Genomic DNA, 26,235 nt, shown 5'->3' on the forward strand with positions numbered 1-26,235 from the left:
ACATTTTACTGTTTGATACCAGTGTAATCGTTTTTGAAAAATGAAGCACTTTCATTTATAGCTCTTTGCTGAGTATTGTATACATTGTTTATGCTTCTGCATGCCCCTAAAAATACAGAAGACAATGGAATGCTATTGGGTAGCATCAGAATCACCAAACCTAGAATAGGCTTATGTATCTAACTGCTTTGTAATACAAACTGTTGTTTCTCACCTATACACAAAATGTGCACCATAATTTTGAATGATGACTGCTAGTCACTTTCCTCACTGTCCAAGACCATGAAAAGTAAATACAAAATTATTTTTTCCATCCAGACAGAAGTTTTTAATGACTACTCTACTTGTTGAACCCTCAAATTACGAAAAAGTGAAATTAATAAACCAAATATGGGCTACATACAACCCCCCAAATAACCTTGAAAACGATACAATTTCTGCTTTGGCAGAATCATTAATTGATTCCGCCAACAATGTTACAACATTTGTACTATTTGGCAATATATCAATGATTCCCTGCTGAATTAAAACCAATTACACAAATTTTGAAGTTAGGATTTGGTGGAAAAGTAGGACAAGTGGGAGCACTGAATTAATAAATTAAGTTTTAACTTATCAATCTTCAATTCTAAATTAACCTCATGGAAAACTTATATAATTTTAATTTTTAATAAGAATGTATAATTATGAATGAATATAAAATTTTATAAGAATAATTTATTTTTTTAAGAGATGAAATAAATAATGCATATTTCAGTGAGGAAATTTTCCCCAATAACCATCATAACATTATGTTAATGAAAAGTTTTAGTGAAATATTAATGATGTTTCATGATGAAGACAAAATATACAACTTAAATGCAAAAATAGGAACTTTATGGAAAACTTCAGAACTTACTTTTCTCTCTCAACTATTTTATTCATAATTTTTATGGATTTATTGAATTTTGTGAGATTAACAATGACTAAATTGTTTATTCATTTAGCAAAGCATCTTGAAAACCAATATCTTTGAAATTATAAAAACTTGAGTCAGGCATTTTATTTTTTCTCCTCTTTCTATCAAATTTGTATGATACACAAGAATGTTGATAGAATGACTTCCAAGAAATTGACAAAAAATTTGTTTTAACTGAAATTCTGTATAAATCGAAAACACTACTCAGCGCATTTTAAAATTTGAAGCAAAATTTTCTATTTCAAACCAGATGCCCAAGCAATTCCACAAACAAACAAACATCATCTGGGTAGACACCATTCTTTTTATCGGCCTATCATGGTGTGAAGTCATACATCAAGGTCGACCAGAAAGCACGATTTTTTATGGTAAAACTTACTAGCTAAAATGCTATAAATTATGCTTTTGTAAAGATTTAAAGTCTTTGGAAAGTATTCAATAGGCTTCTTTGCAACTTCAATCTCAAAATTTTTTTAATCTCATCCAGAGCAAGCTATGTCACTTTTGCCATCTTGTAAACAAAAAATTCTCTTGCACCTTATTCCATCTTATTGCATTTATAGGTTTCAAGCCTTGCGTCATGATTACATATTTTAAATTTGCATATATTCAATAGTCTCCATAAACTTTTGGGACACATATTTTTAACAATTATAAATACAATTTTTATTATGGGAATATAATCTTTATAATATTAAAAAAATACTTTTTTTCTTCAAAAAAATTATATTTCATTACACCACAAGCTGTAAAAGTTATTACAAAAAAAAAATCTAAATTTTTGAGGCATAGTGTACAAGAAATATACCCCCATTTCAACAGATATTTACTTACATAACCAGAATCCAATGAATCAAAGCATGATTTCATCAATGACAAAAGTCTCTGGACAGAGCTATTTGAAGAATTTGTGGACAGCAACTTGAATGAAAAGTCTAAAAATCAACACAAATACTAACATCATATAATCTTACTTGTGATGACAAGGCTAAATACACAAAAGCATTATAAGATAGAAAATTTGAGTGTTTTGAACTTACCACCAAGATGTTTGTCAGTGAAGTCGTCATCAGAAAATACCTGTCTGCTGTGTAAAAACATAGACACTGTTGTCACAATAATACGCTTCATATATAATAGAGAGGTTTCAGGTGACAGCAACTTTTCTTTCATCATCATATACCACTAAAGTTAATAAAAACATTTAAATCCATTTGAAATTTAAAAATCACTAAATGAGAACTAGAACTAAAATATAGTAAAAATTTATTATTTTCTAAAACATGTAAAAAATTTAAAAGAATTTGCATAATAGAGCACCATAATTTTATGCTCTTAACTATTTTTATTTATGACTTTTGGGTAGGCCTATAGCAAACAAGTACATAAAGTTCGGATTTGATTTGAAAAATTTTGTGAGAATACATATTTATATAATGTTTCTTTTTTTTTATTAATAATAATTGTGGACAGGGAAGATAAAAGGATACTGAGACAAGAAGCAAACAATGTATCGTGCTGAGCGGCAAATCAACCTATTCGCCTGATCAGTTTTTGAAATTTACTCACACCATGAATATCTTGCATCCAAAATCAAATTTTATATGCACTACAGTCCAGTAATTCTGTCAGTGTCAACTTGTACAAAGCACCTAAGCTTTAATTACCTTGAGTATGGTTTTTAGACCTTTTCTCACATACTAGTTGAATAATTGCAAAGTAGGTGCATTTTTAGTGAAGAATTAATGTAATATCACTGCAGCACATTCAGGGCTTCTACAATGTTTGAATGAAAGATTTCCCCTGACTACTGGATGACTATTTCCCTCATCAAATAACCAAATATTTTCTAAAACATCAAATTGATACAGTATTGCCCCTCCCAAAAGTTGCATATTAAACAATAATACTTATTTATAATAAAAAAAACAGAATACCAAGATTTACATTTGATTAAGACAACAAATATTATCTCTTTTATAAACTAACGGAAAACACTTTTTTCCTTATTTATGCTGTTTTTCACCAACTTTTCTCAGGTTTCTGTTCTTCAAATATTTCATCAAATATTGTACTTAGAAACATGGAATTTTTTTTTTCTTTACCCTCAGTAGAAACAGGGCAAAAACTTTATAATTCGATTTTTGAGCACAGGGTGTCCATATAGAAAGTCCATTATTTTTTATTTTAATAATTAAACAACTCCTTGCAATACGAATGACTTATCTGAGGTCTACACATTATTTGGATACTTTTTCTAACTGGAAGCAGGGTTTAAGCTAGACAAAAAATTCCTTTATCAAAAAAGTGAAAATGGGGGAAAAAGCTTTATCAAATGCTGTTCTTAGCTGGTAATTCAGTAACCACACAAAAAAAATTTGAGGCAGCAATACTACTTTTTTAGTTGCCATGACTGCCTGGCACCTGTCCAGTCCTGCTCTAGGATCAATGGTTCATCAGTAATTTGCAGTTCGTGTTGTTAGATATGCACCCTGTGTATATATTTTTCTATTCAACCACAGTTATTTACAATCTCTTGAAGAAATATTCCAGTGTTTAAACATTCAATGACTTTCTTGTCTGAACCCTGACCCACAATCCCCCCCCCCCCCGACTTTCCAGGTTGGAGGAACCCAGTGATATTGGTATGGCAATCAAAAACATCCAGGGCGTATGCAGACTTACCTTTAAGATGGGGGCATACTGATGGATTGAAGAGAAGGAAATATAGGAAAGCAGTGTCAGAGAAATTTTGAGTAACTAACCTTCAAAAAGTAGTACAGTAGAACATCGATTATCCGAACATCAATTTTCCGAACAACTCGGTCAACCGAACACCTTATCAACCTAACTCATATTCAGTCAATGATGCTGAACACAGTTGGTATTTTCTTGGAACTTGAATCCTCTTCCAACTCGATAGCCTCGTTCTATTGTACAATAATCCATTTCCAAACAATTGTACATATAGTACCCGTGAGCTATAGATGTAAACAATGGTGGATCTAGGTACAGTATATGCAGTTACAAACAATTGACAGACAAACAAACGTGTGAATAGAAGCAGATTTAGCTGGCATATTTTTTCTTATCTACAAATTCACCTTAATCCTGTGGGTGTGAATTAATGAGGGGGGGGGGGGAAGGGTCTTCTTGACAACAAAACAGTTTTTATTACGGTTTTTTTGGGGAAGTATCTTTCCTAGCTTGCTTAAAACAGATATTTTTCTATCTTTCTTTAGCTTTAACAGTGCCAACACTTTTTGTCTCTCTCAAGTGCAGAATAGTGACAAAACGAAAATGTGTTGTTTTAAACATCGAAAAAAAAAGTGGAAATAGTGAAAAGATTGAAAGCGGGTGATGGTGGAAATTTGCAGCTGAATACAGACTAGGTGTGACAACCCTCAGTGATTTAAAAAAAAATTTGATAAAATAGAAAATTTTGCAGTCAGTTTGAAAACAGCAGATGGACTAAAGTCTCGCAAAGGTTTAGAGAGTTATGCCCATATTTTCATGGTTTTAACGTAACCACTAAAGACGATCGAAATCTTCTACATTCGAAAGAATGCTTAGATATGCTTCAGGAACTCCCTGTATTCCAGTCCTGTCATGAAAGAATGTGTCCCAGTGGTTGAAAATTGATTGTAACGATCCAGGATATCATTTTTTGGATGACGGAGAAATAATTACAAAAGTGAATGATTCAGGATGAAGTTGATCAGGATGACTGTGACGAAGATGAACCAACGGCAGATGTAATAACGCACAGTGAGGCAGAACAGTGTTTCACAAAATGTCTGGCGTGGTTAGAATCGCAGCTTAACACTGATCTGCTTCAATTTTTAATGTATAAAATATTACGGGATGAGACGGCACAATGTCGTATAAGCAAGTTCATTTTTTTCTTTTGTGATGTGCTGCCTTTTCTTCATTTACTTTTCAGAATAAGTCGGTTAATTTTAATTATTTTAAGGTTTTTGTTGCTGAATTTCAATTTATTCCTTTGTGTTATCGAATTAGTTTCGAAACCGATTTTCCGAACTTTTCACTTTTCCGAACACCCTTTGGTCCCAATGTCTTCAGATAACCGATGTTCTACTGTACTTAAAATTGATAAAATAGCATCTATATATACTTTATTTCAATATCTTTTTAAATACCTCTGGGGCATAAAACCCCAGATTAAAGCTAGAAATCAAATCACATTTCCTCAAACTTTGATTCAATTTTTCAACTGAATTGAATTATTTCATCTGAATACTTCAAATGAATTATTTCATAGAAGTTTATAGAATGCAATCACACTGAACATACTTTTTGTATCAATGATGACTCCATGGGAGCTTGAGTCAGGATATTCATGACTGTAAACAAAGAAAAAAAATGGCACAATTTGTTATTGTTTATCAAGTACATTTTTTGAAATGAATGCTGAAAACTGTTACAAAAAAAAAAAAAAAACACCTGAACCCCTACATATTAGTTACCACTAAGTTAATAGCATTAACTTGAAGTATTAAAAACCTATTTCAGAACCAGTTTTGACCATACCATATAAACGAAGGCCAGGTCAGAGCAGCACACACATACCTTCTCTTCCAGGAATTTTCATCATATTTTCCCTCGACGAAAATATAGGGCCAGTCAATCCCACATGAAATTCTGGGCATCAATGCCTATTTTAAAGTTGTCATAACAACTTGGGATTTGTCAAGCTCTGATCTATGCTACTTGTCCTCAAGCTTGTACTCACATAACTTTAAAAGCTTACAAGCAATGTGTGGATGGGATAATTGATGTGACAGGCTCACAAGGCTTAACCAGCAATCAGTACAACTTGGAAAGCCTCCTGGTTCACGTGTAAGATAAAGTCATTTATCAGGTAACTGATGCTTGGCTTTGAGATCCTCCCGAGCCAAAGCTTGGTGTGAAACCAAAGCGGCACAAACATACATCAAACAAGTACAAGCAATAGCCTGATGAGTATCCTGACAGAGAGAACACAAATACTGTGAATCTATGTTCAACCCCCTTCAGTTGTGGGTTGTGTATAATCTATAGCATTTACGAGCTATTTTGCCTAACCCGATGCTTTGTATATATTGGCAATGTCAAGATATCTCTCCTCCCTTAAAACTTCTCATTCGGCAATGACAAGCTCAGAGATTTTGTAAAGCGGGCTCCTCACTCGAAAATGTTTTTCCATCCCCCCCTCCAATCTATTAGAATAACTGCCAGTGGGCGGAACCAGCTTCTGTTCATGTTTTGTTGTCTGTTGATGATAAAAGGAAAAAGACGGTGTTTGCAATTTACGATTGTTCCTTCCCTTTCGGCAAGATAAAGGAATCTGTATACAGCAGGGGTATGAAAAAATCATGATTTTGTTAAAAAAATCCAATTTTTTTTGATTAAAATTAACTTGTTTTTTGGCTTGGATTGAGAGAGTAGTATCTTAATCTAATGAATTAACACACTTTCACCCTTTTCAATATCATATCATTATATGCGAGCAAGCCTTCTCTGATTATGGAGACAATAGTTTTTACATTTATCGTCATAGAAAGCAATAAATACACTGCAAGGCCTTGAGGACAATATGGATGTTTCGTTACCAACTGTAAGGCCTGATACCAAGTGTCTGTACTCTAAGTATCAATCAAAAGTTTCACATTAATGATTAATCGAACAAAACTCTATTGATGTATTTTCACTCAGTAATTTCTTTTGTAGTAAACTCTGTATTCAAGGAAGGGTGTCTCAAATTTTGACGTTATTCCCAAGGGTGCCGCGAACATCAAAACGTTGTGAAACACTGCTCTAAACCGTCCCACCTGGGGGGCCATTTCCTGAAGTTAAGAGAGGCTACTAATGTCTCTACTTCAGTGTTTCACGCCACAGTGCGTGAAATAAGGAAGGCAGGGTCATGTCTTCAATGGCGTAAATGGTAGCATGCTTGCCCGGTATGCAAGAGGGCCTAGGTTCAAGTGCCGGCAAAGACAAGATGACTTTTCTTTCAGAGTTCACCTCAGCATAATATCCAGAAAATAAATGTTTCCTTAAATTTCCATTGCTTCAGGAGTAGGCCTACCTATGCAAATTTTCAAGTCATTCTGACCAGTAGCTCTTATTGTATAGTTTTGGAATCAAAACTTTAATTACAATCTCACTCTGCTTATAGATGATTATTTTTCATAAAGCTGTTACTACTATACAGTAGAACCTTGATTAACTGGGCTTAATGGTGAGTGAAAAAACAAACAAACCACTATTGAATATTAAGACTGGGCAATATATATGCATTATGAGATGTGCTACTTCTTATGGGAAAGAAAATGAAATGTCTGTGAGGTAATGTAACTACTAGTACACTGGTCTTTGTGTCCCTTAGGGCAGGGGCAGTTCGAGCTTACCTGCCGCCCGGGTGCAAAGCCTCATATGTTGCCCCATGGCAACCAGGGCACAAGCACTAGAAGCCTTCAGTGAAGGGGATCACGAGATGAACCTGATTTGTTTCAGAAGCCACACACCATTGTGTACTGTACAAAATGTGCATGACCATACGTCCCGCTTTTGAAATAGATTTTTTCCTGTTTTTTTTTTGTTCCAGAATTATTTTAAAATACTTAATAATGCCAGATAACTGAATCCTTGAAGCAGCACTTATTTCTGTGAGCCATCATCACTTATCTTGTAAGGATGATGTATAACAAGGTTATTTTTCATTAAGAAATTTTTTTCAAAGGTGTTTTTTGTACTCTAGGGACTGGACAAGTAAGAAGCAAAATTTTTCCTTTGTTTTCATTAGACTATTCTGGAACAAATTCTGGATGAGGGGAACCAAAATGCCCACTTGCGCCTTGTGATAGAGTACAGGGGCAGCGCTTGGCCTTGCGACTCATTGCCGCCGCTCAGGTTGCCACGCAAGAAGGGTGATAAATCTGAGGTGAATGGGCAAAAAAAAGTTATATTGGCCGGAAAAAATCAACGAAAATGTTTCCTGTCTGCTCTGGAGGAGCGCAAAATACAAGATGGAAGGCAGAAAAAGTTTTTTTGTTAGGAATTGTTTGGATAAGTTGTGAGGAAGGGGAATGACCCCAAAGGGTAGGGCTGACAGGGTTCTAGCTTGGCGGCCCGGAACCAAATCCTTATCGTTTTTATTTTTTTTCATACTAGTATGAAAAACTATAAATTAACTGTAGAAGGGGCCCCATGGAAAATCTAGCTTGGGTAGAGCGAAAGAATCCAGCCTACAGTTCCTCATGCAGGATGTAGGGGCTATGAGGGGATAGGCAGAACCCGCAACAAATAAGTCCAGCACGGGTGCAGATTTTGTCTTGAGCCGCCCCGATAGCTTACATTCTTGTTTCTGGCATTACGGTCAAAGGCCCTGTCTATTTTCTCAACGTTTCTGCTGTCGAGGTATAACTCAAAAGCGTGATGAATTTTTACTTTGTTAAATTTTGGGGTCTTAACTGAAGTCTACGCTGATACCACTTACAACCTGCACCCCTTGTGCCCTCGCTTAAGCTGTCCCTGCCTTAGGGGCAGCTGGTGTCTTTATTGGATTATAAGACCACCTGTGTGTGTGTGTCCCTAGCATGATGGTGTCACTACTACTGCTGCTTCTTTGTGAAGGAAAAAAACAAAAAAAACCCTGTGAGATAATATTCCACTACATCAAGATGTGTAATGCAATTCTTATTCCTGAATTTGCTATAAGATAAAGCATCAGAATGTAATGTTAGAAAATCTGGCAAGAATAAGAAATTTTGGCTTCTATTTATAGCTTTAAGCAACCAAGATATTTAATATAAAAAAATTATATTCAGGCCATTTTTATGAGATTTTTAAAAAAAAAAAAACCACTTATATCATCTTACACCATTTAAAGATATACCATCAGAATATACCCCAAGAATATAAAATGTGGGAAGAATAAAACATATTGGCAAATAATAAACTAATATGATATTTTTCAAGGGAAAAAAATTATATTTAGGTCACTTTTGTGATTTTTTGAAAAAAACCAGACTGATGGTTTTAAAAAACCACTTGGTTTAAACGGGATTTAAACCAAACAACCCTGGCAGCAACTAAATAAAAAAAATTCTATTAACAAGATTGTTTCTTGCACAATTGGTGGATGTATTTCCGATGCATGGTGTAGTTAATAGTTTACACATTTTTATTCTTTCACAGATTTAAAGAGTTTTGGAGAGAGCAAATAAACAAGCAAACTCAATTAATTTAATACAAAATGTAAAGTCACAAGCCTAATGATATTTATGTTGGTACAACATCTATTATTATTTTGAATCAGCAATTAGGGCATAGAATTCAAGGCTTTATACAAAAAATATTCCTCTGTTTTTAAATCAGGGGAACCTTAGTACCACATTGCAATGCATTGAAAATACTTAGTGCTGTTTAGCTAGATGCTAAGTTTAACACCCAATATTTTTCTGTAATTTTTTCCAAGTGATTTAAATTGGTAGACTCTGATACACAGCATAAATAATAGAAAAATACATAGTATATCCTCTTCCTCGGTTTATTGTTCTTGGAATCGGGGAGAGGAAGGACCACTACTGCATACAAAGAATATAGAGGCTTTATCCTGTAAAATATAGAACGTATATTCACCATACGTCCTTTATTCCCCTATAATTTGCCCTCCTTGACATATGACCCTGTATCCGCACCTACTACCACCTAAACGAAACCAGGAGAAAGCCTTCTTCTTGAAAAAAGATTTGACATTTTACAGAGGATGTAGTGGTTTCTACTGTGTCATTTATAATGCAAATCAGTGAAATTTATAACAATGTATAAAGGGTTAGCCATAAGAGAAATCCCTGCAAGATATCTGGGCATACATTGGAGGGACTAAAAAGAACTTGGTCTGACATTAGGTATTTGCCCTGGTTTTTTTTCATCATTAAATAAAAGAACAGAAAAAAGAATTAATCCTTTCCACTGTATCATGAGCTGTACTCCCATGAGGTTGTAATTAAGATGTAATTTAAATACAAATTTAAATCTACTCGCTAAAGATTTCTATAAATTTTTACAATATAAATGAACATAACCAAAGATCTGATACAATGGCTCATTTATACGATGTTTGGCTTTGGTCGCAACTCATTCCTACATCAATCAACTTTTTTTTTGTGTTCTGTTTCAAAGCATAATTCCTGAAGCATTGGAAAATCCATCAACACATTTGAGAAGATACTGTCTGCCAATAAGAAAGAAGTGCAATATCAGTTTGCTCTATAATTTAAAGTATAATTTCCTTTGGTTGTGGTATCTTGCTGGCTACGGGTTTCAAATCAGCTGTTCCTAATGTTGAGAAAAAAAAATGTTGCCTTCAAAAAGAATTCTGGATCTATGAAGAAAAAAAGACCCTGTGAAGCAATGAACGCCAGAACTCTGCTGCCAGACTTTTCCTGTTGCTGAGATGTCTTCCAGCACAGTTTTGTGGCAGAGTTCGACCTTGTGAAGCAATAAAATATCCTTAGTCTCTTTCAAAGACGGTTGTACAAAAGTGTAATAAAAATAGATCCATGAATACAACCTATTGCCTGTGGAAAAAGTTTTGGGTAAGAAAAAGATTAATGTAATGGTGACATTATCCTTATCATGCTTTTTTGAGAAATTTAATTCAATTTCATGATTTTTCCTCCATGTATTCTTAATATTCAGATAATTTTTAAGCAAAATCTAAAAATGGGAAAAAAAATTTCAAATTTGGAGTAGTTTAATTTCATTCCAAAACAAGATTTCAGTTGTGCATTTTTCACATTCATACAATGTTTCGACGCTGCCTCTTGAATGCCATATAAACAGGGTTCCACTGTAGTAACGTTTTTTTCCTCAATTGATTCTGAAAAATGGAAATTAAGACCTGTTTACACAGGTTAAGTGATTTAGTAGTTAACCAAAGTTTAAATCATAACAAGTACTTTAAAATTTTCCCAATATGAACAGTGAATGATCACAGGATAATGTGAGGACCCCACCTACTGGCATAGTGCCTACTTAATCACAAAAAATAGACTGGATTCTATTCTACTTATCTATTTGACCACTAAATCACAACTTAAATTTACCGTTCACATGCTCTGAATTTACTAAACATTTAGTCAACTACTAAGCAAGCCTTAACAGTAAAACATTCAAAGCAGTTTCCCAATCCCCATGGAAATATGAAAATGGAGATTTATTAAAATACCAAATTACGTAAACGTATCAATTTGGTTGTCATACATGAGTATAAAATTAGGGCTTGACAAATTGGAAAATAATTTAGGTGACAATCAAATTTCTTCAGATCCAAGCATACATTTTTTAAATCAAAATGGTGAAAAATGTTTTTCCTGCTTTTTTTTCAGGACTTGGAAAACTTTCTGGTGTATATATAGCTAGACTTGCTGACATAATTTCCAAAAATGTTGTGCTGGCCAAAGAATTCTATTTAATAATCGTTTAGGCACCAGTACTAATTTTTCTATCACTATAGCAACCTGGGATTTTTCAAGTCCTGATAGGGCCATAACAAGGATTTTTGCCGCCCAAATTTGTAAAATTTGATAATTTTACACCTGTTTTTTGTTCCCACCTAAAATTGCTGCCCTCCCCGCCTCACTTAAGTTCCGGCCTTGAGCCCTAGTATAATTTCCTCCAGGTTTTTAATGAATACTTAAGACCCCCTATGAAAACATAAGATTATTAATAATCCAAATGAAAAGCTACTGATTACAAAAACAAAATAAGGCACCGTTAGTGCATTCAGGAATTTCAACATAGTTTATTTAAACAAATATTAAATTGACATTTTGATGAAACTTTAACAAGAATGATTCTAAAAATTGAAAGCCAGCCAGACATCATTATGAAATCTAAAGAAACTATTTTCAGAAAAAATACGAAATTATGAAGCGAGTGGTAATAAAAATTATACAGTGAAACGACTGTACAACGATATTCAAGGGATAAGAGAAATGTATCATTAATGAGTTATCGTTATAGTTGGAATACAGCGAAACCTTGTTGTAATCATACTCAATAAAATGATAAACCTCTCTACAATATATATATATTTTCAAATCTTCTTTGGAATCCCCTTTAGACAAATGTTAAACTCCGCTCGATGCAACAATTTCCTTTACTACAATAACCCCTCTATGAAGATAATTTTTTCTAGGATATTTCAAAACTGCTACAATACATTTTACGTTTCACACAAAAAATCACCTGCAGAATATTCCTAAATTCCCCCACCAGTTTTTGTTCTTTTAAGAGTGTTTAACATTGGTATATAGCGTTATCTACCCTCTGAAAGTGTAAATGACGTTGCGGTGAAGCTACTTACTGTGTAGTGCACAAAATTGCTGTGCAGTAAACTCACTTACAGGGTGAAACACTTAAATTTTGTTCATCAACTAATCAATTACAATTTTTTGAGGTGAATAAATACTTAAAATGCATTTTATTGGGGTAATAACAACGCAAATTTTGGAGAGAAGCCAAACTGCCTAAATTTGGCGGCAACTGACGTTAATGCTCGATATAACGTAACACCCTCTACAATATTTTTCCCCCGTCCATACTGTATCGTTACATAGAGGTTTCACTGCATGTTAACACAGAAATAAAAGGTGCATCGGAACTAGAGAGTAATATTGCTATATAGGCGATTATCGTTTTTGAGGGTATCGTTATTTAACATAGTTAATCATCTCATTTAATATAGATAATATTTATAAAAGATAATATTAATAGTTAATCATTCATTTAATATAGATAATACTGAAAAAAACTCTTAATAAAGGAATAACAAAAAACTTAATAATTAAAAAAGAAATTACCGGAGCCGTAAAAACCGCGTCTCTTCTTCACTGCTAGAATCTCCTCTAATAAAAATTAACATCATGAACGTTATATGCAACACAGGAGAGCAATGTCGTCTGCTTGTGAATTAATTATTCAATCTATCGGCCAAAGTATTAAATAATAAGAATTAAACTTTTTATTTGTGCTAAATGGCAATCGTTATTTTTTACAACCATAGAATATTGCATTTATATAAATAATAAATTTACACACACAATTTTTAGTTTTTGAAAACGCGGACATCAAAATAGAAACAACAGTGGACTTACTGGATCAGTACGTACTTCTGTTTTTAGGGCCTTACTCCATCTCTCTTCTAGAGAAAGCTCAGGGAATAGCTAAGTAGCTGGAAGCCCTGTATAATTGAGATGTACGATTGAAATTTTTCGTCACGTGCTGTTTTGTTTGTATTTGTAAAAGTGGGTTATATTGATACTGATACGAGTTTGGTAGGTGCTGTCATGCAACTGTGGTACCAACAGTTTGAAGTTAAATGTTGAACATGAATCAAGGTAGTTTCTTGACACTTTCAACATGGCTTTAGAAATAATATCTTTGCTGAAGCTATGGCACGACCTGAAAGAGTGCCGATCAGCCTCAATGACAGCCGATCTCAAGCTGATTAGCCTGTCCACTAAAGATGATAGACTTATCATTAGCAATTTGTCTTCCAAAGCCGAAGCTAATTTCACCAACATTAAATCGTGAGTGGGTTTTGCCACATAATTGTTATGAATAACATTTTATCGTCGTTGTTAAATTGTATATGTCATATGAAATGGTCTCGGAAATTTTTAACGTTTAGTCTAGTTTCCTCAACCTGGAGCCATATGGCCCCCTTGCGGTCCTGAGATACTCTGGGGGGGGGGAGGTACGGGTGAAGATCAAATTGAAAGGGAGTCATGATAGACTACTAAGGGGCCCCCGCAAGGAGCTGAAAAAAAAAAAAGGTAAAGAAACAAAGTTTCAAGTGAAATATGGTGGGGGGGGGGGGGGGGAGTGCGAATACTGTGAATGAACTACCCGTAGAGCAGGGCTGTTTCAAGTCCTGGAATACACATGTTACTAATCTGAAGATGATGTCACTGTCCGCTATTACTACGAAGGTTTTGACAGCTGACTGATACGAAGATAAATCCAAGAGAGAAAATTTAACTGCCCTTGTGTGCGGGAAATCAAACCCACATCCTCTCACTTACCTGGTGAGCAGCACACTATAGTCCGTTTCAGGTTAACTTTGCAGTGCAGAGAAAGGTAGAGAGTGTATTCCTTCGCCGCAAAATATAGTTCTCATATATCGGAGGCTTATGATGATCATTTATGCAGAATATTTCAATTTTTTAAATGATTGAAAATGAATACTGAAAAAATAGTGTTCTGAATCTATCTTTATTCGTTTAAGAATTTTAAAATATAAAAAAAAAGATCACCATTATGCGTAAAAAAAAGATTTTTCTCAATGAGATTGGCGAGAATCAGCTATACCTTACCGCGACTGCGCATCGATACATTAGTTGAAAGGCTTTCGTTGTCATAGCAACGTGTGATGCGGTTCCCTCGTAGCTTCCCTTTCACTGCAAAGTTAACCTGAAACGAACTATAGACTATCACGGAAATCCTTATTATATTCTGCACGCACTTTTTTTTTTTGCTATAACAGGATGAATAATATTTTGGTGTTCAAGAAACAGAAATTCTTGCTGCCTAGGTTTTCAGTATGCATGGTGTTTAATTTGAAAAGAGTCTAATAATTTTCATTCGTCATTTCAGTAATGCATGTTCAGAAAAAATATTTAAAAAAATACTTCAGAAAAAATTCAAATGGACTTTAATTTGTGTTAAGGAAATTTATTTAGAATTATTTGTTCCAAAGTAATTTTTGGTAAAGCTTTTGGCATTTCACAGAAAAATTACTTCTTATATTGCAGATATAGTTAGTTTTTAGTTCTGCGCCAAAAATGAAAGTCGCCTGTTCCAAAATGGATGAGGGGCACTTGCACCACAGAATGTAGCTCTCTCTCAAATTCGAAGCTATTTTTAAATTACACTTTTTATATTCTACCCAATTGAATGCTGTAATAACAGCAATGTTAATGGGAAAAAATGTCACTTTTCAGATATTTATGGCAAGATGTGGCAGTGGAAAGTTCATACCGACTGCTCTGTATTACCACTTCAGGGAACATCATGGCTTATACTTTTGATGTACAAAGTTTTAGGAATTCAGTTGATATTTTGATTTCTGAAAAAAAAATATGGAGCATTGAAGACGAGTTTTCTAGTTTTATTCTCAATAAGACAGGTTTAGTATTACATTACTTTTTTTACTATGATTGTTTGTAATGGTTAATCATGCTGGTTGTTAGTGTGAAATATGTATTGTTATTTAATTTTTTTTTCTGTAAAAAACATTAAAAAAATTTATGAATGCAAACTTCCAAAACGTTGAAAATTTATGAGTTATTATTTATAAAAAAAAAAAAAAAAGTTTGAAAAAAATACTTTGTTTTTAGACATAAAGCTTTATCAGTGATAAAGACAAATGCTACAACATCAGAACAGAATCCAAGGTTTTGACTATTTTTCAACATTTTGACTTGTTTATAGTTGTTACCATCATTGATGAATTTGTCACACATATCATGCAACTGACTTGAAGAAACCCTTCTCATAAAACTGTATTCTTTGCGTTGACTACATTTTTGATAGCCCGTTGGACACCTATTTTTTTTTTAACATTGCACACAATAGACACTTTGCAAATGGCTATGCATATCTATCACACACTTATAAATGCTCATAACTGCACAAACTTCATTCATTGACCACATTCCCAGAATTCATCTTTCTGGCCTATTGCTTCCAACTCAACTGAGCTTGTCTGCTGCTCACCTCTCTCAGCCAGCTTCATCTCTACTCTATATATTCTCATCATGCATCGAGGACAGTCAAGGCAATATGTATTCTTTGACTCTTTATGGCCATTTCATTTGCAGCTATCTCTATGGAAAACATGCTTTCAAACTTCCCTTGTAACAATATTTCTTCCTAAAATTATGACCATTTTTTTAAATTGTTTTTTCTAAATTTAGTCTATTATTGAATTTTGAATTTCTTAGTATCATATGTATAATGTCATTATTTTAAAACTTGTTTTGTATTGCAAGTTATCCAAACAGAGCAACCAAAGTTTGATACTTTTAAACCAGAGCATCTGGTCACCCTTTTAGCACAAAGAATGATTCTCAGATATTGCGCTGGTAGTTTTTCAATATCATTAAAAAAATGTTTATGGCCATGCTATATAATCATAAACGAGGGAGTTTATCATTTCTTTCAAGCAACTTATCCAGTTTCATATACTCTTTCAATGATCATATTGCATTGCATGAATATAGGTATTTATATATGATCAAACATTATTTAATTTCTATATTAATGTGTGATTATTAGTAATTAATAATTTATATAATCATATATTTAAAATGTTTTTTCAGTTCTGCATAAACCAGAACCAACCGACATATTACGATATGAAGAGAAAGAAGCTGTGATTTGTTTTGATAGAAGATATGTGGTGACATTTTTCCATTACAATAATGATGATCCTCGATTAACATCATTTGTGGATATCACGGAGTGTCAGAGACCTGCAAGACAAATTTCTTTGGTGAAAGAAACAATTTTTGTTTTGGATCATAGTGGCACAAATCTTTGTATCCTTATTTTGAATGTTCTGAGCATGATTTGTGTTCAACGTTTCTTGGATTTTTTGACAGGGGTATAAATGTGGGTTTTTATGAATATAAACTTATGCATAAAATATTGGTTATCCATCACACCAATCCAATCCACAAAGACTGACTTACGCAGAGTAAAGGCGGAGCTTCAGCATCAACTGGAAATAATTATTCACTTAATAAGGAGTCCTTATTTCAGCTAAATGAGCTAGAGACCATATCATAAAGGTGAATATTGCAACTAGGTAACACAAAAAAATAATAATAAGTAAAATAATAATAACAACAATATTAATATCGGGGTAACTTAAAAAAAAATTAAGCACCGTAGCATGCACACTTCAACATAAAACCCAGTGTCTCTCTAAAACAAAGGAAGAACTACTTTTACAAGTTTCATATTTTATGGCCACTGTATTTGCTATTGAACTAAATTTTCAAATGTGTTTTTCTCAAAGCATCTAAAATTGAGTTATCTATTTGTAGTGTTAAATCAGTGATTTCTTGTGATGTGACCCATACTATCCAATGAAAAAGTTCATTAAGTTCTTTTCTAATGCTCTGTCTGTAATATTTTTATTCTGAAGCAACAGACAGACAGACATGACCACTGATCGGCCAGAGAGACCATCTTGGGATGGTTTGCGCTCTTTCCCAAAGGGATGGACGGTCTCAGAGAGAATTCTGAAGCAACAGGAAATTTCAAACAAAAAAATTCACTTAATTTTTACCTGTCCCTTGTAACCTTACCTCAGAAAAGTTTGCAAAAACCGGAAAAAATATCTTACCATTATTCCATTAGATTCTTTCTCACGCATCTCAACTCCATGCAAAAAAAATGAGGGAAAATATTGTACAAACCTGCAAATGTTATAAATTTTTATATCAATAAAATAATTTTTTTTTAATTTCAGTGAGTATTTTCTCTCATGCAGGCAATAAAATTGCAGGTCTTGTACAGGTAATCTAATTATTGTAATAATTGGCCTTACATTGGTAATCCATAAGTCCAGTAGTTTATATCTAGAAAATTTTTTAATTTTCAAGAGGTATGTGCCTCATCCATATTCCTCTGCGGAACCTCTAACGAATTGGTACATGCTGGAATGTGCGTGTACGTGTTATGAACCCGATGCGAAGTTTGTTTCTGTGTAATGTTTGTTGTGCCGCCATCTGCCATCAGTTTTTCTAACTATGAGTGAAGTGTAATGATTGAATAACTGTGTCATTGTAGGCCTGTTGCTCTCTGTGGCTAGACCTTTTAAGGGAGAAATCGGCCCGCATTTGCACCTCGAAGTTGGGAACCATGGGAAACCAACTTCACCCGACTACTGTTGTGGTAACGTGGAGTTTGAATCCGGGTCCTCACAATGCAAGTGTAATCATTATGACCACTCGACCACCACAGCAGTTAATGAGTAGGGTCAGGTGGGGTAAAATGGTCATAAAAAGAGGTGTTTTCATCTTTGAAGAGGTATAACCATATGACTTTTTCAAAAATAGGATATCTTTTGGCTGATATTTTACATTACATTCTTAGAGAGTATATTAGCACATTTTTCAAAAATATTTTTTGAGTGTAACAGTTTTTTTTTCTGCAACTTTTTAGACCTCACTTTTATGACCACTTTACCCCATGGGGTGGGGTAAAATGAGTAGTGCATGGGGTAAAATGGTCATACCAAATAATAATGAAATTTTAAGAAAATAATCAGTGGGCATTGAAATTTTATTTAACACATTTATCAAACAATCATTCTATACTTTTAAATTTATAACTTTTAATGTACTCTGTGGTTATAAAGCTCGGCTTCATTAGGATCTTCAAATACAACTGCTCTCTTATTTCATCTATGTCCTTATTTTCTGGAAAGGTATAAAAATTCATTATTTAAGCTTTTTCAAGATATTCAACAGATAATAAATCCTTATTAATCACTTGTCTGATAATTTGCATTATTGGTTTTTGTTCTCTTCATAATAAACCAGCACCCCACACACACAGCCTTCTGACATTTTTCGTAAAGTTTGAATAGTTATAGATTTGTGTCAGATCTTCCAGAAATTTTTTTTTTGGCTATGGGAGTTTAATGTAATTTTTGCATATTTATTTTGTGGCAGTCAAAGTTCAACTATTTCCTTAATTAAGATTTCTCTTATTCTATCCTGAACATGTTTTCATTTTGCCCTTGAGCTCTGTATTACCCTTTCGTTTACAGCTGAGATTAACGAGGGCAAGGTAGTCAGTATATGGCTCGTTTCAAGTCTCTCATCAGACACAGCACTGATATTAGCTAATTTTGACACTTTCTAAGTTCAAGTCAGCCACTCATGCAGTTGATTCTGTATCTTTACTTCCCTTGGTTGTGAATTGTGGAAGTTCAACATCTACAAAGGGGGGGGGGGGGTTGTTCACATTGAGCAAGAGATTTCAAGCCTTCAATACTAGTCTCCTTTGCATGGTAACCGTGATTTTCTTCTAGAATCCTTTTGTCTTGACTTGTTAATGATCCATCTTCCTTAAGTCATATGGAATCTTTAACTCATGTTCTTGCAGCTCACATGATACTCTAATGCTCTTTCCAACAGCTAACAATACTAATGGAAGAATGTCAGAGTACTGTTGTATATTCTTTTCACATATAGGTTCAAACACCTACTTTCCAAGTGCATGTTTGCTCTGGAAAAGAAAAAAATTAAACTACATTAAATAAAAAGTAAATTGAGTAAAAAAAATCTTACAAGTTCAATTATATGTTAGCAAAATAGCTCCTAGCAACTAAGTGTTAGTTAAGCCTAATGCTATGACCACTTTACCCCACATTGTTTAAATTACTATAAAATATGAAATATAATGATTACAACTTACCAGTGCATGGAATAGTGTTCTTGAGATACTTCTGAAGTGCCCTGTACAGCCAATCTATAAAAAGTTTTAGCAACTAAAATGGTAGAGAGAAGTTATTCAGCCACTCAAAAAATGGAACCCGAGCTTCAACAACAAAAAAAATGTTCATTTCCACTAAAATGTTGCTTGGCATTATATTTTAGGTGAAAAACTTAGCTACTAGCAAGTGAAAGTTAAAACAGAAATTTGGTAGTAATATCAATTGAAATTCTTAAGTTATGCCATTTTATGTTCAGTATGACCATTTTACCCCACCTGACCACTTTACCCCACTTGACCCTATTGACTGTTTAATGATAAATCTCTCTACAATGAATTTTTTTTTCAAATCATCCTATTTAGATTTACTTTTGATCTAATGTTAAACTTTTCTCAATACTATGAAGTTTACCTTTACTACGATAATTCTTTCTATAATGACATTTTTAAGAGATTCTGAAACTATTACATTGATATATTTTTTTATATCTCACCCAAAATCTCCTTCAAATATTTTCAAACGCCTCACTACTTTTTGTTTTTAAGAAGGCAACTAGTGACATTGATATTAATCACCGCAAATCCCCCCTTGAAAGTCTTAGTGAAGTTGCCATTGTTGCTATTTTTTTTTTTGCAAGAAGAAGTGGTAAGATGGTATGTTCAGAGGGAAATACCTAACTGAATTCTTATTACTTTACTGGCTCACACATAGCTGAAATATCCTAATGCTGTAATATGAATAAGCTGTTGTTGTTTTTTTTTTCAAGAAAAAGAAAAATATTCATGATATTTTACTTAATTTCAATGCAGATGCATATTCAGTTTCTAGCAATTCAAAAGTCTTTGAAGTTGATCTGACAAAATGCAAATCATCCACAGATGAAAGAGAACATATGCAGCAGTTTTCTGTGAGCCTTGAGAAAGATATCATAGTGTTTTGCAGCTCTTTGTCAAGATTTCACTATATGAATTTGGGGGAATTTCGAGAATCATTTGATTCATTATTGTCTTCCCACCAATCTTCAATATCTGTATCTGTCACAGCTTTCTCTAAACAGTTTCCATCTGTCCAGAGAGGTGATGAAGGATTTAGAAGTTTATCTTTATGTTCGAAGACTTTACAACCAATCATACTTTCCTGTGACAAGAAAAGCTTGTGCCTTGACTTTATGACTGTGTGCAATGGAAAACTGTGTTTTCTCTTTTCCAGTGACGAAAGTTCTGTTGTTGGAGTTCATCAACTGTCTGTTCAGGCATCTACTTTATACAGAAGGTGGTTTTAAGTTTGACAAATCTCAAAAGTTTCTGGAATTATTTGTTTTCTCATTTTATTTGCTACAATGCCACATATCAGTTGCATTTATATTTTTCCGGGTGATTGAATCTGAACTTTAATGCACCTATAGATTAATTGCTAGACAGATAAATTTTAATGAAATTTTATAGATTTTTATATTTTTCAAAATGTACACCTGGAACTTAAATAAGCGGTTTACTCTGAATCCGAAGGTATTGAGCAATAGTTTTTATAACATTTGAGAGAGTTGTAATGAAGATTCATAAACATTGCAGCTTTTCTTGTTATCGTCATTTCAAACTCATTGTAAGATATAATTTTTTAATTTTTTACACAGACTCCATGTAAATATGGAATAAGACTATTGGAGAAAACTTTTATGCACAATGCCATGAAACCAAAATAAAGTATGCTCATGTAAATTACCAATTAGAAATCCTCGAAAATGATAGGAAATCTGGCAGGTTCATGATAAAAGTTTTTTTGATGAATGATTTTTGGTCATCTGTTGCACATTAAAAACAAAAAAACCAACACATTTATGCAAAATGACTTTTCACTTATGAAAACAGCCACACAATGAGCTTATCAAGAAACCAATAACTAGAATGTGAATTGAATCATTACATGATTGTCACTGTATAATATTGCACCTCATAATGTTCTTTTTATACTCATTTCAATGTGGAAAACAAGTTTTTGGTTAAAATTTGTGTGTTATCAACCATTTTCAATTTTTCTATGCATTACCTTAGGGTCTCTCCTAAAGAAAAATATATATGCCATCATCAACAACCATTTTCAATCCACTGTTGGATGTAGGTCTCTTCTAAATCTTTTCATTTTACTCTGTCTGATGCTTTTGCCATCCAAATGACTCCAGCCACTTTTCGGATCTCATCAATCCATCTTGTTTGGGGATGCCTTCTTGAACGTTTAACACCATGGGGGTACCAATCCATAATACTTATGGTCCATCTGTTGCTGTCTTCTGGCAATATATCCATCCCATTGCCATGTTAACTTTTAATTATTTCCCATATCATATACCTTTGTGTGTGTCTTCTTATCGTAGTGATTCATATTCTGTCTCTCCTTGTGATGCCTAACATGCATCTTTCCATGCTTCTTTGTGTTGTCAGTAGCCTTTGTATTGTCTTTCTTGTGAGTGTCCATGTTTTAGCTCCTTAAGTCAGTGCTTGTAGCACACACTGGTTAAACATTTTTCTTTTCAGGCATAATGGCATGTGGTTCATCAGCATTACACAGTTTTTGCTAAAAGTGCTCCACCCAATTCTGATTCTTCTGTTTATTTCATTGAGGATGCTGTTTTCCATGGTAGTTTCTTGTCCCAGGTATACGTAGCTTTGTACTTCTTCCATCTCTGGGTGTTCAGCAAAATATTCTTCTTCGAAGGGAACGAGCTGAACATAGTAGTCTTTAGAACTTTAGTCTTTTGCAGATTCATTTTCAGATCCACCTAAATACTTGCCTTCACCAGTTCTAGTATAATTTTTTTTAGTTAATCTGGATTATTACTGATAATAATGTCATCGGCACAATTTAAATGGTTGTGGAAATTCTCCATTTATTTTAATTCCTAAATACTTCTTCTAAAACAGTGGTAAACAGCTTTGGTGAAATTACCCTGTCTGACTCCTTTTCATTTATTTTTTGTATAAATGATATACAGGGTGATCAGCGAATAAGCCCTTATTTCAAAATTAAATATCTCTACAACAAAGATCAATAGAATTATGCGGTAAACGTACGTTTATTAGCAAAACTGTAAGAATGTTGTACAGAAATTGCGAAAATTTAGTTTAATTAATTAATGCCAGAGGCATTATCAGCCTCTTCTTCGTGCGAGAAACGATTACTACTGAACGTTACATTACAATTTTGGAACAATTTGTCAGCACACATGGCGCATACCGCAGCCCATGCAGTAACTTTAGGTGAATGCAGTGGTTTCTCTTCACACAAATGAGGATTTTCGGAACCCCAAAATCTCCAGCTTTTTTTTTAATTTTAAAAAATTAAAAAAAAAAACTAAATTTTCGAAATTTCTGTACAACATTCTTACAGTTTTGCTAATAAACGTACCGTTTACCGCATAATTCTATTGATCTTTGTTGTAGAAATATTTAATTTTGAAATAAGGGCTTATTCGCTTATCACCCTGTATAATGTGTGTTATATATTACAATTATGATTGCTTTTACTCACTTATCTTGTACAGATGCTAATTTCTCTGATGGTAACAATATTTCAAGCATTTGTTTTTCCTTCTTAGACTGGATGGACGAGCTTTTATATTACAATATAGCTCAGAAACTTTTCCTCTGCTCCTATTATACAAATCAAGCCTTGCTGTTTTGTTGTATAATATAGAACAAAATAAGCTCATCAATGAAGTAAGTAGAAAATGTAAACATATTCCACTTTTTCTATTTCAAACGGCAATTCTCTTATTTAGTTAATAAATTTCTTTTCATTCTAATAATAGCAGATGATTAAAAATTTAGAACATTGATTCTTTAAATAATCAAGATATGCATAACTGTAAATAAGTATTTAGATTTTTGGTCTTGCAAACAGCATTGTTTTGGGACAAAAATCAAACTATGAATGTTAGATTTGTTCTGAGATAAATTTTCTTTTTGTTATCAAGAAAATTTTCATATTTTATACATTGCAGCTTCACACTTTCTTCAAATGTTATAAATTTGAACTTCTTTTCTCTAGCCAAATGCTCATAACAGTTCTATTCCATGGATATTAGAAGTGTCTGCATTTTTAAAATATATATTTGCTTTTTTTTTATTATGCTAATAGTCTTCAAAAATGTAAGCTCTGAAATTTTGTAAATATTTTTTGTTATTAATGCAAAGAAGCACAGACAATTTGTTGACTGTTCAATATATTTATAAGCTGTTTTATTTATTTTTAGCTGATGATGCACCAGTTTAGTAGATCTGCAGAAATGTTGTCTGATTTGAACAATTGGCAGAATATTATAATTGATATTGAAGTACTAAAGCAAGGACTCAGTAATCGGCAATTGGATGCCATAAAGTTTTTTCTAAAAACTCGTGAAGAAAGTATGTATGTTGCTGTATTAAAGCAGTTCAGGCATCTTCAACCCATTGCTCGCGAGCACAACCGTGTTCCTTGAACCACCCAGAGTGCTCAATGCTTGTGTCCTATTTTGTGCTCACAAACACTTGATCAACAATTCCAATTAAAAAACTTGTACACATTGCATTCAAAGATTGAAATCATCCTAATTTCATGCATTCATATGTCAAACTTGCTGTAAGGGTGCTCTTCTTTTCATGATGAGTACAGGCAGTGCTCGCGACTAGAAAAAGGTTGAAGACCTCTGAAGTAGTTGTTCATTTCAATTACAAATTTGGCTGGAATGTGTGGTGTGGTGAAAATAAGAAAAAAAAAAACTTTAGCTTGTTACTTCATCAATTTTTTTAATGACATCCTTTAATTCTTATTTAAAGGGGGGGGGGGAGCAAAATAGAATAGAAATATTATTTTTTTATTACCATGAAAACTATTATTTTTAATGCTCTAGGATATTGCCAATTTTTGAGTGAGAATTCTGTTCACAAATTGAGGCAAGAGCACATGTCGTGGATGAAAGTTATGGACTTATTACTTGGAGCTATTCAAGGTGCCACTGGAGAACCTTCTTCACAACATTTTGCTGAAAAGCTTCTGCAGGTATTCAGTATGTTATGTAGTATTTATGAAGTATATCTATAATTTTCTTTCACTTGTCTATTGCAAATCTCTAATTTTGGTTTGGTAAGTTTTAGTATTTTTTTCAAAAATGTTAATTTACAAAATAGCTTTTTTTTTTAAACAGCCATTATGTGACATATTAGTGTATGAACAATGTCTCAAAAAAGAAGTTCTTCACTTTTTGCATATGCACTTAAGCACTTATGTTTTGTTTTTCAAAGCATTTCTTTTTCATTAAAGGTATGGCTCATATGTTGATACAGCAGTTTGGTCAGACTAACAAATATTTTTCTCTTACTGTTGGGCATATACCTTTGTCTTATCGACTGTGCACAATCCAGTCTGTTGCTATAGAAGCAACCCACTGAATAACTTTGTAAAAACTTTGAATTTTTTTCCATCAAAAAAGTGCTGTGTCAGAATTGTGTTTTTGAGAATTTAACTATGCATGTAGGCAAGTGTTGTAAATGCTATGTGTTCAAGTGCTACCATCTATTTTTCAAATTTGAAGTGAGAAACTGGTATTTAACTATTATTTTTATGAAAAATTTATTTTTGTTGTGAAATATAATTTTTAATATATTTCCGCCTTTGTGTGAATTGATAGTAGATTGACATGAAATACTGAATTTCAGATATGTGATTACCAACTAGATTCTTTGTAATTATCTGGTTATGTCAAGAAATCAAAATAAAATTTGAACTTTTCAGATATCAAAACTGTCATCATTGCAATTATTAAAAGATATAGACAACAGCATCGTTTCAGGGGAACTCGATGATATCACTACAGAAAAAAAAGAATCATCTCTATACTTTTGCGATTACCTCAACAAGCTACAAGAAATGAGCCTGAATAAAGACAGAGTTAAAATGGCTAGGGAAGAATATGAAAGTGATGCTGATGTATTAGAAGAAATTCCGTTTTCATATCCTTCACAAATCTCAAATCAATGGCAATCTTGGGATGGAAAGCATTTGGAGGTAATTATAGTTTCACTTATAGAATGAAAAACATTAATGGAATATAATACAGTCAAACTTAACATTTTTTTAATCGTAGTGTATTTTACTTCATATTCTATTTTGATGACTCAATGATTTTTTGGATGATACAGGGGTTTCAATTTGAAATCCTTTCTTGCATTAACACAGTGGTAAGACAGTCATGGTTTGTGCTATGGAAGCTAATTCCTGCAGTTAGTAGTGTCTTGAAATGAATAGGCCCACAAGGCCCAGGAATAGGGTCCCAAGCCAAATAAAGGTCCTAAATTATTGAAGGTGCTCATTAATATGCATTTGCATATAGCTACTACTTTTTTTTTTCAAATTTATCTTTTTATTGAAATAAAAGGGAAACTATTAAAAAAAAAAAACTTGTAGGGGCGGGGGGTGCCTCTGTCCTTGTTAAGACAACCTGATCCGTCGTGAGAAAAAAAAGGACTTGTCTCAGGTCTGATTATGTGACCAGTTGTCATCAACTGGCAGGTGTTATGAGTACAAGCAAAGCCTTTTAGACTAGTCGTTATATAAGAGGTGGCTTTGGTCTACATACTGTTATTGCGAGATATCACTCTTTTATCCTGAAATTTTATCATATTATTTTCTTGTACTGACATTGCCATCATCTTGTCTCTACCCCAACCCTTCAAGTCTATCTCTGTTTATTGAGGTTCTGTTGTATTATTAAGTTCTTTCC

General features: G+C 33.3%; 2 protein-coding genes across 4 annotated transcripts in view; one reads left to right on the forward strand and one right to left on the reverse strand.

Annotated features, from left to right (window-relative positions):
- Positions 1-13,026, reverse strand: part of LOC149068846 (uncharacterized) — a 45,839-nt gene extending 32,813 nt beyond the window's left edge. The window contains exons 1-4 of the mRNA XM_089251154.1: positions 12,829-13,026; positions 5,273-5,322; positions 1,999-2,143; positions 1,793-1,893 (exon numbers count right to left, since the gene is read on the reverse strand). Of these exons, the coding sequence (XP_089107280.1) occupies positions 1,793-1,893; positions 1,999-2,143; positions 5,273-5,320 (294 nt within the window). The 5' untranslated portion in view covers positions 5,321-5,322; positions 12,829-13,026. The remainder of the gene's footprint in view (positions 1-1,792; positions 1,894-1,998; positions 2,144-5,272; positions 5,323-12,828) is intronic.
- Positions 13,027-13,225: 199 nt separating this feature from the next.
- The window catches only part of LOC149068847 (spatacsin), an 85,856-nt gene continuing 72,846 nt past the window's right edge, over positions 13,226-26,235 (forward strand). For 2 of the 3 annotated variants that reach the window (XM_089250713.1, XM_089250714.1), the window contains exons 1-8: positions 13,226-13,557; positions 14,971-15,155; positions 16,351-16,569; positions 20,291-20,753; positions 23,074-23,194; positions 23,731-23,881; positions 24,367-24,515; positions 25,248-25,520. In XM_089250713.1, the coding sequence (XP_089106839.1) occupies positions 13,388-13,557; positions 14,971-15,155; positions 16,351-16,569; positions 20,291-20,753; positions 23,074-23,194; positions 23,731-23,881; positions 24,367-24,515; positions 25,248-25,520 (1,731 nt within the window). In that variant the 5' untranslated portion in view covers positions 13,226-13,387. The remainder of the gene's footprint in view (positions 13,558-14,970; positions 15,156-16,350; positions 16,570-20,290; positions 20,754-23,073; positions 23,195-23,730; positions 23,882-24,366; positions 24,516-25,247; positions 25,521-26,235) is intronic. The other variant, XM_089250715.1, reaches the window with a different exon arrangement.

The sequence above is a fragment of the Pholcus phalangioides genome, unplaced genomic scaffold, assembly GCF_987345545.1.
Source record: "Pholcus phalangioides strain wild (caught in Gottingen) unplaced genomic scaffold, Ppha-v1.0 ptg000024l_1, whole genome shotgun sequence".
Lineage (NCBI taxonomy): Eukaryota > Metazoa > Arthropoda > Arachnida > Araneae > Pholcidae > Pholcus > Pholcus phalangioides.